Source organism: Hermetia illucens, chromosome 2 (assembly GCF_905115235.1).
Source record: "Hermetia illucens chromosome 2, iHerIll2.2.curated.20191125, whole genome shotgun sequence".
In the NCBI taxonomy this organism is placed as follows: Eukaryota; Metazoa; Arthropoda; class Insecta; order Diptera; family Stratiomyidae; genus Hermetia; species Hermetia illucens.
Window position 1 is genome coordinate 136481054 of NC_051850.1, and position 13280 is coordinate 136494333.

The following is a 13280-nucleotide window of genomic DNA, read 5'->3' on the forward strand; positions in this document are numbered from 1 at the left end:
AGGCATTGTTGACGTTTCGGTAGCAATAATGTTTCAAAATTTGCAGTTTTCTAGCCCGCAAATTGCTATCCTTTTTAGTCGCCTGTTACAAGCAGGGAAGACTTTGAATGTATTCTTAAGTTCTAATTCACAGGGCATCAACCCTCTTCATCATCGAAGAGATTCGGACTCCCATGGGGTTATCGATCTGACAAGGCGAGTGAATAATTAGCAGCAAAACAATTGTTAAAATTCTAATTCGTACTTTTATTAAAATATAAAATTCGGCATTGTGATTTTACAAAGTCAAATCCTAAAATCTACGGTGTCTTTTCAAATGGACGGAATACGTTTATTACATGATCGAGTCAAGTTTTCATTAGTCTACGGAAAATGGAATGCAATAGAAACATGAAATACTCATGCGGTATTATTTATACAAAACGCGATGATAAGGCACTCAGCATGGTGTGATTCGATGGTTAACAGAAGGTAAACAAATTTAAAAAGATTTCCGGCGCCTCCTTTGTACTAACTCTAGTGGTCGCAGCAGCGGGCCTCAGGCATAGCTGATCGGCTGCGAGTACGTTTTCTCGTCCCACTCGTGGTCGTCGGGCAGAGCATGGTGCCGGACCTTGCAGATCTTCGGGCCCCAACGGAGCAGGATCATTATGATTAAGACAATAAACATGGCCAGCGCGGCGACCGCTGGATACATTGCGATGAAAACCATTTTGAGGAGATTCTTGGGTTCCTTTCGGAGATCCTGAATTTAGAATTTTAGATGTCGCTTTCGCGTTTTTGCAGTTCTACAAATTCTTCGCGAGTGTGCGGGTGTTGGGAGTATGATCGGCTTGGATGCGGTTGTGGATGATGTTGGTGGTGCTGGGCTGGGGGAATGTATTCAGCCTGCTCGACGTCTTCGATGTGCTACGGGACATAAGGAAAAATAAAGATTTATTAAACCAATGAAAGTTGCAAGTGAGCTAATGGTGTAGGTTCATTTCTTTGTAGATGAAATGCCTTTATGCAGATAAGTGCATACCCAGTAGTGATAAAAATAAGAAGACTTCACTCAATTCATTCATTATCAGAACAGGCAAACGAAATCGCTACACACAACCCATGACAAGAAGCATTTGCGCATCAATTAAGAAACTGAAAGCACCGCCGACATAACGTCACATAATCGCTTCTTAATTGAGCGTGCATATCCATAAATGAATGGGAACGCATTCCACGCCATAACCAAAGTCAATTTAAATGAATAATTAAACAGTCGCGCCCTTACCCGAATTGGTTTAAACTCGCTCACGTCGCGGAGCTCAGTGAAATCCAACGGGGGCTGCTTGTGCGGAGTCGCTGTCCAAAAGGATACCAGCCACCGGTTTCCTGCAAACAAAGAGGATTCCCATTATCCCAACAAGAATGGTCGATTGCTCCGCTACGTACCTGTGTGGCGATCCTTCCAATAATGACGGTGCTTCGAGCAACAGGTGCAGATCGCGTTCAAAACCAGCAGGAAAACGCCCAACGCGGTGCAGACGGCGATGGTGGCGTAGAACGGCGAGAAGTTCCCGTAAATGTGTGACTTGAAGTACGGACTGTCGAGATACGCTCGGCGCTCTTCAATTGTTGACATAGCTGTTGCCAATAAACAATCACTTTATCTCATCGCTGGTCACCGAAAGGTCTGAAAATACGGGGAAGGCTTGAATGCAAATTGGAATTGCCAAACGTTGGTGTCATGGAAATGGGTGTGACTGCTCGGATGAGTCTTCTTAGTTTGTGACCCTACGAAACTCACAAGAGGCGGATACTTACTCGCGTTTGAAGTTTTGATTCAATGAACTACGATGCACTTTGACTTAGTTTAGGAATCGGGTTCGCAAAGAACCCTCAAAACAAACAAATTCAACCAACAGCGCAGCACAAGCCCAACTACTTTGAAAGAATTCAGCGAGGAACGCTCGCCATGTAAGCCGGACCAGAAGCTAAACGAGAAATGTTGTTTGTCTCGAGTGCTAAAATTGATAAGCATTGTCACCATGACTACTTAGCGGATTCACAAACCTGAAGAATTTAGACAATGCATGTTCTAAATTTGAATTGTGGCGGGGAAAATTATGTGGAATAACATTAAGAATGCCGACATCACAGAAGAAAGTGTAGAGGAGATAGTGAAATGGACCAATGAAGAAATGGTACCGATAACCACCAGTCTACCGATGAGTAAAATGCATCATGCAGATTTCAGATTAATTTTTTGAGCAAAGAAAAGAAATCATGCTCGGTACAAAAAGAATAATAACTTAAAAGCTCAAGCGTGACTAATTAAGTATGTAACGGTAACCTACGGAAATATCCGGCCTAGCCGGTTACATGGTATAAAGGAAAAAGGTGGTGCATGCCAATGCTCATTTGACATAACATGTGCTTAAGGGGGCATCCCGTTTGTCGGATCCGCGGAATCGATTTTTTTGGCATCAATTGTATCTAGATATAGGGTAGAATATATAGGCGAAGTAAGTTTTTGATATTCGGAGTTCTTCGGAAATTGTAGTGTTAAACAAGTGATAAGTCAAATGCGACATTTATGTCGTAATAAAACTCATATTTATCGGTCCGAATGACGTTCGAATGACTTCGCTAAACGGACAAAAAAATTTAAGAAACCTGAGGTTTATGGATTAGGTATAGCAGATAATTAATCTGCCAGTTAAAGTTTTATGGCTAAAAAGCGCACTCTACTTTTTAAATCCGTTTTTCCTGAAACTGCATGTTGAAAATCGGCTGCCACCATAGCCCAAAATCTATATAATGAAATTCTTTGTGAGTTTCACGACTTATTCAGAACATATTTCTACGTAAAAATAAAACTTAAGCTACCTTAAGTACTGAGGAAGAGAGTAAGTAGCTCTCGAAATACGTATTCCCTAACTATTAAAAAATATTGTAGTAGGAGAAAGCTGCCTAGTTTTATTTTTATTTAGAAGAACTACAAGTATCGGAACGATAACTATATTTCTACGGTCCGCAAACTAGGATAATTGCGATTCCTTCAATAGTTTTTTTTTTTATTCCTTGAAGATGCTATGAAAAAACGCCAAAATTCATAAAAAAAGTTTAACACGGCGCCAAAAATTTGGTTTTAAATATTTTTTAATAATCCTAGTTTGCTGACTGTAGTTCTGTACGTTGAAATGCCGTTTTTTGTTTTTTCTTTAAGATGATCACAGCGCCCTTTAGCGTGGCAGCAGAAAAACACCTTTTTTTGGAGATGGGGGTATAAATTGCTCTGTATTTCAATAAAGAACTATGCGATCGGCCTGGAAAAATTACTATGCACACTCAAGATATTAGTGAATCTATGGTGAAAAATTCGTATTTGCATCTTTATCCAGTTCTCCACGAATAATTTCTAAAAGAAGCCAAAAAACGGCCTTCACGCGGGATGACCCCCTTAAACCTAAGAATAATTTATACCTTACAACTAAACACACATAACAGAAAACAACACAAAATAGTAATCCGTACTGGAAAACAAGATTATGGGAGTTTTTAGGCACCGATGAACAGGATTGATCGACTGCTTTGGAGTAAAGCGCAGTTCTTTCTCAATGGTGACGGCAAACTGAGAAAGGGCTACCTTTTACTCGATTTGGACCTGTGCAAGGACAGTGACCAAAGACGGGAAGGATGAAGAGGACTCTGGGATTGCGGGGCGTGTATTGTGGAGGCTAATTGGTAGAAGGAGGGACTTTAACTTAGGGGAGAAGTTAATGATTACAGATATCATCATATTGTACAGGCTAATTAATATTGATTGTCTTAATCTAGACTAGTTAAAAAAAATAATGAAAGGTGATCTACACCTGCGCGAGGATTGACTGCCGGAACGTTGGCCCTACGCGGTTAGTCTCTGTGAAAGTCCTTGGAGGAGCTTTGGTAAAAGGAGGGAATGAAGGAGAGAGGGGAGGCGTGATGGTTGAGAGGAGAATTACTGTCCGAAAGAGGAGCCAGCCCTGACACGTAGTACCTCTGCTCGCGTAACAATGCATTGCAGATTTTTTATCAGCGGGTTAGGGTGGCCACTTTTCCAGTCTGACCCGCGACAGCTTGATCCTGTGCGGAATTATGGGGCAAACCCCGGAGAGGTCGTGCAGGAGAGAGTTTTGTGTGAAATTTTAGGTTTGGTCTTTTGTATTTGGCCGTGCATTTCCTGAGTATCGTCCTTTCGAAGCGTTGGAGGGCTTCTGCTATGTTAGATGACATGGTAGCTCATCCTGGGAAACCATAGGTCAGGATTGGACGAATAAGAGTTTTGTATAAAAGGGTTTTGGTGGCAGGGAATAGGGTCCGGGATGAGATGAGGTTTTTTTTTAAGGCAGCTGAGGCCTTAGAATCATTGGCAATAATAGATGTGATGTGAGGGTTTAATTTAAGTTTGTTGTTGCGTTTGCAATGCGTAAATGCAGGTTTCTACTTTCTGGTACTGTGCACCAGTGGCACTTCCCGCTGGGGTTTCTGAAGCAAATAACCTTAGATTTAAGGGAATTAATGATGAGGGTCTACCGGTTGAAATAAGCGATGATCCTATTAGTTAGGATTCGATGCATCATTTTCTGGTATTCGATACGTTAGTGTAATAATGAAAGAAAGGTTTTACTTAGATGTCTAAGAATGGACAATAAATCGCTACGGCCAACTCATAGGCAGGACGATGCTTTCTTCCCTGTCAGAAAGATATTAGATACTTTCATCAATCAATGCAGGTTGAATTATACACCAGGAGCAAAGTAAACAGTAAACGATCAGTTGCTAGGTTTTCGCGGGAGATACCGTATTTCGTATGTACATTCCGAATAAGCCTGATTAATATGGAATTAAGTTCACAATCATTTGTGACGCTGCAACAAAGTATATGGTGGATGCAATACCTTACTTTGGTAAGAGTACTAAAATTAATGACGTCCCTCTTGGCGAATATTATGTAAAGGAGCTACATATGACAACATTGAATGTAAATTTGTATCATTAGTACGTAACACTTAATATACGTATATATTATGTGAGAATATCCTCTTTCGAGTGAAATCGATATTCAAAATCTTAAATTTCCAAAGAAGTGACAACTTTGACCTATTATAACTTTGTTAGTAATAGTCCGATTTCCACCAAGCTCTATATTATAGCCTACATTGGTAGATTTTTCGGTTGAGCAGTTTCTGAGAATGGCCTCGTTAAATAAATGATCACTTTCCGAACTCCTCGCCTTTCCAACAAATGCCAAAACTAAGACCAGCTAAGTACTAACCGAGACCTTTTTTTTGATACCTCACATGACTATATTTGGTGCAAAAAAAATTACACCTCCTTTTTGCATGTATGGGGACCTTCCCTTATATTCGACGTAAAAGGATGTAACTCACTCTATGCGTGAGCGTTCACAGTTCCCACCTTTCCACCAAATTTGGTGTCAATCGCCGCTACAGTTCCCGAGAAGAATGCGTGTGACGGGCAAATAGACAAACAAACAGGCAGACAGTAAACCCATTTTAATAAGGTTCTGCTTTACACAAAACCTTAAAAGGCGTCACTACTGTGGATATTGTGCTTATAAAAAACATGCATAAAACGTCGTGAGCACAATATTGACGTGACAAAAGTGTTTACACAGTGATAATAATTATTTGAAACTGTTTAATTGTTATGAAAAATTTATTGATTAGTTAAAAAGAGAGAATTTTGGTTTTTTTAAGGTTTTGTGTAAACACATGCACATACATTCCGTTCCGATATTTGCACAAATAAAGTTAACAATAGTATATTATCTTGTTTTGGAAATTTACGGGAAAATGCCACTTAAGTTCATCCCATGATAGTAAAACTTGACATCAGCATAGGTCAACGTTTCGCATTTTAGGTAAATTATGGCACCCAAGCCATGTATGACGTCATCATTATATAAAGTGATCTTATCTGAACGACGGGGTCGTGGGGACGTTTTAGTTTTCGTTTTTTTGACTTTTTTTAGTTATTATATTTGGATTTCAGTGTCAATTACTCCGAGTAGACATGCGTATGTATATGTATATGCTATTATAGAGGTATCACGTTTCTGAGTATCATCTATAAGATATTCTCCGCTATCCTGCTAGACCGGATAGCCCCATACGCCCAGAACATCATTGGCCTATACCAAAGCGGCTTCACTCCAGGTAAATCAGCAACAGATCAGATTTTCTCTGTGCAGCAAGCGATGGAAAAACTGTTGGAATATGGACATCAGTTGCACCATCTTTTCATCGACTTTAAACCCGCCTATGACAGCATAGCCAGGGTGAAACTGTATATGGCCATGAAAGAATTCGGTATCCCAACGAAATTGATAAGACTGACTAGGCTGACCCTGACCAATGTGCGAGGCCAGATAATAGCAGCAGGATCACTCTCGAGACCATTCAACATCTACAACGGTCTATGTACGATAAGAGGATGCCCCATTATGCATCCTCTTCAACCTGGCCGATTCGCAATGCCGATATAAATGCGAGAGGCACCATCCTCTTCAAGTCCACCCAACTACTGGCCTATGCTGACGATATCGGAATCATGGGAAGAACGACCCGAGACGTACAAACTACCTTCATCCAGATCGAGCAGGTGGCGCGAGATCTCGGGCTGCACATCAATGAAGGCAAGACAAAGTATTTGGTGGCAACGTTAGCACCAAAAACCTACCAACCAACAACATCAAATCGCACTGGTCAAACAGGAAGAATAAAGATAGGAGGCTACAACTTTGGGACCGTTAGTAATTTTTCCTATCTACGGTCGAAAATCACAACCGATAACAGCTACGATGATGAAATCCGCGCACGGTTGTTGGCAGTCAACAGAGCCTATTTTAGGTTACAAAAACTGTTCCGTTCAAAACGTCTCACCATAGGGTCAAAGCTTTTACTGTACAAGACAATGATCTTGCTCTTGGTCCTCATGTATTCCTCGGAGACTTGGTTTCTAAGCAAGAAAAATTGCGAACTCTTGGCCGCGTTCGAGAGAAGAATCCTTCGAAGAATTTTTGGCCTCCTACATGAGGGTGGACGATTCCGTAGCCTATATAACGGCGAAATCTATGAGCGATACCATGACCGTCAGGTTGTGGATAAAATCCAGCTCAATAGGTTACGGTGGGCGGGTCACTTAATCCGTATGGATGAGGATGATCCAGCCCGGAAAGTCTATAAGGGCAATATCTATGGTAGAAAAAGAAGACGAGGCAGACCCTGTCTGAGATGGAGCGATGACGTAGGTCAGGATGCCAGGCAGCTTTAGGGATATCGAATTGGTGGACCCCGGCGCAAAATCGGGATGTTTGGAGTTCCTTATTAAGGCAGGCCTGAATCGGATACCGGTTGTTGTACCGTTGATAATGAATGGATGAGAAACGGAAACGGTGTTCCTTAACCGTCGCAGAGAAACGAAAAATCATTCAGTATGTAGGCGAGAATCCTACGGAGAACAAAATGGACATCACTAAAAAGTTCAAAATTCCGGCGAGTACATTGGTCACGATTTTGAAATATTCGTTTTAGGAATGATGGGGTCCTAAGTCCGCATCAACTTAATGCAGGACCGGACCAAATGGGAAGCAACTTACTCCCTCTTTCCTGGTCCACGGACCCCTCGCTTAGGGCTTGCACCCAAACTTCTCAAAAAAAAGTGAAGCGATGGCGGCTTTACGGTTTCTTACCAGGGCCGTAAACCGTAAAGCCGCCATCGCTTCACTTTTTTTTCACGATTTTGAAGTTTAAAGATAAATTTTCAGAAGAAAGTGGGTTACCGGTAAACATCAAACGATTAAAGTTATGTGAATACACCGACGTTGAAGAATGTGTTCGGAAATGGTTAGAACAGTACCGGGACAAAAATGTGGCTATAGGAGGGTCTATCCTTCAGGAAAAGGCTCAACAGTTCGCAGTAGAATTGGGACATGCAGACTTCCATGCTAGTAATGGGCGGCTTCAACATTTCAAAAAAAGAAAGGAAAATATTTTTCGAAAAATATGTGGTGACGGGGTATGTAAAACTTCCAGAACAGATCGAGAGATATTTACCTGACTACATCTTTAACGTCGATGATATAGATCTTTTCTATAAATGTTTACCTGACAAAAGCTTCTTACTCAAAGGCGATAAACGTCGTGGTGGGAAAAACAGCAAACTTCGTTTAACATTGTTGCAATGCAGCTAGGAACAATTTGTACCAGGACATACAAACGTAAACCACTCATCATTGGAAAATATAAAAAAAAACGATGTTTTAAAAATGTCAATAATTTACCAATAGAGTACATGTCAAACACTAAGGCTTGGATGACCCTTGGTGCTTTTAAAAATTGGCCTTGACAAAGAGATGAAGAAAAAAAGAAGAAAATTCTTATGTTCATCGATAATTATATTGCACACGGAGATATTCCTAACCTGACAAACATAAAAATAAAGTACTTGCCTGCAAATACCACTTCGAAACTTCGACCACTAGACCAAGGCATCATTCAAAGCTTCAAAATGCACTACCGAAAGAAAGTTGTCAGACAGTTTCTTACTGATATTCAACAGCAAACACCAACTACAATTGCCGTCTTACAAGCTATGTGGATGATTGTCAAAGCTTGGAATCAAGTCAGTCAAAAAACCATTACAAACTGCTTGAAGAAGAGTGGGTTCAAAAGTCCATGTGATGATGAGGAGGATGATTTGTCACTCGTAGAATCTGCTAAGACCTGGCAAAGAGTTCAGGAAGAATTCAACCTTCAAGAAATTGAGTTCGAGGTTTCTTATTTTTGATGATGATTTAGCCGTTTCTTGAGAATTCATTGATAATGAAATTGCCACATCTGTATTACTAGTTCCTAATGAAGAAGCGGAAGAATGCGAGGAGGAAGAGAGTAAAATTATCCAACGTGATTTTACTACAGAAAAGGTTCGTAACGCTCTGGATGTAATAAAGTGTTTATTTCTACACGGGACGCTTCAGGTACGAAAGGTTTTGTGTATTTCTTAGTACGTGGCACGTAATATATGCATTATGCATATTATGTGAGAATATCCACTTTCGGATGATATTGACATTCACAGTCTTGAATTTGCAAAGAAGCGACAATTTTTACGTATTATAACTTTGTTAGTAATAGTGCGATTTCCACCAAACACTTATTATACCCTATATTGCTGCGAATGGTGCTAGCATAAACTTAAGGGGGTTTTGTAGCCAATTACTAAAAATTATAGTAATATATTATTACTTTGCTATTAACTTTATTTATACAGATACCAGTATGGAAGATATTTCGGAGCCCAGGCACCAGGCAGCCTCCTGATTTTTTTCAGATTTTTTGGTGGGGTAGTTTCTGAGAATGGTCCCCTTAAAGGAATGATCACTTTCAAAACCCGCACTCCCCACTTTTCTAACAAATGTCAAAACTAAGACCGGTTTCGAAAAGTACTAACCGAGACCTTTAATTTGATATCCCACATGACTATAGTTGATGAAAAAAAATTTACACCCCCCTTTTGTATGTATGGGGATCCCCCTTTAAATTCGTCGTAAAAGAATGTAACTCACTGTATGCGTGAGCGTTCACAGTTCCCACCTTTCTACCAAATTTCGTGTCAATCGCTGTAACCGTCTCCGAGAAAATTGCGTGTGACAGGCAGACAGACAGACATACGGGCAGGCAGACTCAACATCCGGAAACAATCTTCCCAATGATACCAATGAGCGCCGAAGACACACCTCCAGTAACCACAGACAATGTCTTGGAAGCAGCGAAAAGGGTGCGAGATGCTGCAGCTCCCGGCATGGATCGAATCCCTAATAAGGCGCTGAAATTGGCGATGAGAATGGCACCAAGCATGTTTGAACGGGTATTTACAGACTGCCTAAAAGAAGGGTCCTCCCCCCGGAGTGGAAAATACAAAAGCTTGTATTGATCCCGAAGACAGGAAAGTCGATAGGTGAACCAACATCCTATAGACCTACCTGTCTTCTGAATACCATAGGCAAGGTCCTCGAGCGGGTAATCTATAACCGGTTGTGGAGGTTATTTATCGAATAGGCACTTTGGTTTCCGGAAGGCTCGGTCGGCGATTGATGCTACCAAACTGGTTTTTGAACTAGCCAGAAAAGCCTACGACGAAGGAAAATACTGCGCACTGGTGACTCTTGACATCAAGAACGCGTTCGATTCTGCCAGATGGAACCATATCATCGAAGCACTCATCGCGGCAAAAACACCAAAATACATATTAAATATAATCTTCGATTACTTCCGACAGCGGAAGCTACTTTATGATACGGCCGAAGGGTCGAAGATGTATGTAATAACGGCAGGAGTTCCGCAGGGCCCTCTGCTATGGAACTTAATGTATGATATAATGGCGTTTTACGGCTTCCAGTAGCTAAACAAGCCGTTGTCGTCGGATTCGCAGATGACATTGGAGTGGTCATAACATCCAACCACCCCGACGAAGTACAGATACGAGTATATGCGAACGAGACTATACGGACGATCAAGTCTTGACTTAAAGACCACAGGCTGGAGCTTGCCGAACACAAAATGGAGTTGGTGCTCTTTACAAAGCTGCGGAAACAGAAAACTGCTGAAATTTGCATCGGGGCGTATGTTGTTAGCTCTCAGCCATCGCTAAAATACATGGGAGTAATATTCGACTCCAAGCTGAGCTTTAAACCCTACCTAAAGCTTATTGGGCAGAAAGCGGCGATAATCAGCTCAACACTGGCAAGGGTGCTACCAAATGTAGGCAGCCCGAAGCACAGTCGACGATTACTCTTATCGCGAGTCGTCAGCTCTGTACTTTTTATCAAGCTACATATCGATTAAGCGCTCTCCGAACATGTTGGGCCTACCGAACAACATCTTATGAGGCAGCATGCGTATTGCGGGGATGATCGCGGTAGATATTCTAACCGATGAGGCAAGTCATCAGGAAGCAAGCTTAAACAAGCAAAGTGAGCGTCACTGGTTGCTTGGCAAATAGCATGGGACCAGGCGGAGAATGGCTGGGGAACACACAGGCTTATCCCATTAACCGGACACGGTGGATGCAGGAGTTATCTCTATAGGTTTGGTCTAGATGAATCGCCCGATTGTCCTACGCCTGTCCCAGTTTTAAAAGCTCAAGGAGAAAGCTTGAAACAGAGCTAAATTCCCGTTTAACGGTGGAAAATCTGATAAGGTACATGGTGCAATCAAATACAACATGGGACGCGGTAGTTGTAATGGTGAAACGGATCCACCAGCAACTAAAAGCAGCATAATTACAGTGGAGACATAGAAGGGAAGCTACTGCAGTTTAGAGTGAACAGCTAAGATCTGAGCAGCCCCCCGAAGCAATACCGAAACGGTGGTCCCGCGGGGAGAATGTGGAGAAAGTATGGGAGGTTTTAGTCGGTAAGAGTCCGGCATGCGTGTCCTAGATTCCAAATGCGTATCCATGATGGATTTCCCCTAGCTAAAAAAAAAAGACAGGCAGACAGACAGGTTTTGTAAAGAAGGTAGTTTGAGCGACGGTGTAGTCAAATCCATCACGGAATTAGATTGCGTTTGCATGTGATAACTTCACCGGTGGTAAGCAGACCACAATTTACGACTTTTTCTCTAATCGGGATAAACAAAATGAAAATTAAGCTTCCATAACCATTATTGGTGGAAATCGTTCGCTATAACAAGGTACGCAGATGTGCATCTACGTAATGTTGAGGTTAATAAATAAGTTTTCTTCCCTTGTTAAAACGAATCGTAGACAAACCTAAGCACTATATAACAAACTTCATTGTAACAAATTATTTGATATAACGAATATTTTCTAATCATCTTCAACTTTGTTATATCGAGAATGCACTGTACACATTTTCTATCGCTTTGATAGAAAGCAGAGTCCCGAATTTTTAGGGAGCTAGTTATGACTGCATAAATATAGTTCGTTTAACCAAAAAAATTTTAGCGTACATGTGATATTTATAAGGAAATATTTGGGTTTTATTATTATATATTTTGTTATTATATTTTATTATACAATTTATATACCCAGAAAGCCTTATTTCTGCTAACGTTCGCATCGAATGCTAAGCAGTACTAAATTTATCTATAAGCACAACAATCTAAATGCCAATATTAAACTGAAGCTGCTCCGCGCCAATGCTTTCTCTGTGCTGCTACGTACCATATATGAAAATAATGTATGGAAACCGACCGCGAGCTTTCATCAATACTTGCTTGTAACGCGCCACTGACATATTCTGCCTGAAATAATCTCGAATGAAGCGTTACATTGGCTTACGCTAAACTAATGTATAACTGATGTGTTTGCGGCACCCACGAAATTTATAGGACGCAGCAACGTAACTTTAGGTTTGTAAATGCAGAAAGAAAATATTAAATTTAGTAAGGACTCCCACCTGGCTCGTTGGTCTAGGGGTATGATTTCCGCTTAGGGTGCGGGAGGTCCCGGGTTCAAATCCCGGACGAGCCCAACTTGTGTGCATCTTTTTGTAAGATCAATTCATGCAGGACTGCTAGCTTTCTGCAAGAAGCTTTTAAAAGATGTCAACCCAGCGAAAACTTTATTCAGTTGATATTGCTTTTGCAAAACGTCGTCAGATAAGCAGAAAGCACTTTTATTCTGAGAGATTAATTAAGAACAAGTACATGTTTTTCAAATACGGCGACTGACGCATCTGAAGTACTTAGATGACAACAAACTTTTGTCTTTTGGGTATAATTGAATTCAATTGATATTCGGATGGAATTTGGTTTAGACAAGTATCGAATTAATGTCAATTGCAAATGTTATCATAAACCGCATTTTCTAATCGCTGAGGACAACTTTTATGCATCAGTGTCTAAGGACTTATTGTCGAGCCAATGCTCTTGTTGGTAATTTGTGGGATACTTTGCTTTTGATTTCTTGTAGCGTCTGAATATTGTACTGAAATCTTATCTTTCGAGAAAGATTTGCAATTGCAATATTGCTAGAAGTAAAAACTGATTTGAAAAACATCGGAAGGCGGATATGTGGTGTGAATAAAATCCGGCTCAATAGGTCGCGTATGCGTTGGGATGATCTAGCTCGGAAAGTCTACACTCCCCGGCCAAAAAATTACAAACACGGAAATTTAATAAAGCTTTTGTTTATATATATTTTTCAGTAGCAAAGTTGATATATTCATGAAAAATTATAGTTAATATTATTGCAGTAGATCTCAGAAAGAG

The 13280-nt window shown here is 40.8% G+C and overlaps 2 protein-coding genes and 1 non-coding gene across 3 annotated transcripts; 1 reads left to right on the forward strand and 2 right to left on the reverse strand.

Moving 5' to 3' along the window:
• Positions 1-225: 225 nt before the first annotated feature.
• LOC119649966 lies at positions 226-749 on the reverse strand. Its single transcript, XM_038052402.1, has one exon. The coding sequence runs from the start codon at positions 710-712 to the stop codon at positions 539-541; it is 174 nt and encodes a 57-aa protein (XP_037908330.1). The 5' UTR covers positions 713-749; the 3' UTR covers positions 226-538.
• Positions 726-1963, reverse strand: LOC119649965. Its single transcript, XM_038052401.1, has 4 exons — positions 1804-1963; positions 1432-1672; positions 1271-1371; positions 726-909 (listed from the first exon to the last, which is right to left on the reverse strand). The coding sequence occupies exons 2-4, from the start codon at positions 1619-1621 to the stop codon at positions 760-762; spliced, it is 441 nt and encodes a 146-aa protein (XP_037908329.1). The 5' UTR covers positions 1622-1672; positions 1804-1963; the 3' UTR covers positions 726-759.
• Positions 1964-12468: 10505 nt separating this feature from the next.
• Positions 12469-12540, forward strand: Trnap-agg. Its single transcript has one exon. It is a non-coding gene; the product is annotated as a tRNA-Pro (tRNA).
• Positions 12541-13280: the final 740 nt, after the last annotated feature.

What these genes read in the sequence shown, in the direction of transcription:
- LOC119649966 (XM_038052402.1), bottom strand. Translation starts at nt 712, where the DNA reads ATGGTTTTCATCGCAATGTATCCAGCGGTCGCCGCGCTGGCCATGTTT.
- LOC119649965 (XM_038052401.1), bottom strand. Translation starts at nt 1,621, where the DNA reads ATGTCAACAATTGAAGAGCGCCGAGCGTATCTCGACAGTCCGTACTTC. An exon ending in TTGGAAGGATCGCCACACAG is followed by an intron (nt 1,372 to 1,431) that starts GTACGTAGCGGA and finishes CTTTGTTTGCAG; the next exon opens with GAAACCGGTGGCTGGTATCC. An exon ending in GCGAGTTTAAACCAATTCGG is followed by an intron (nt 910 to 1,270) that starts GTAAGGGCGCGA and finishes TATGTCCCGTAG; the next exon opens with CACATCGAAGACGTCGAGCA.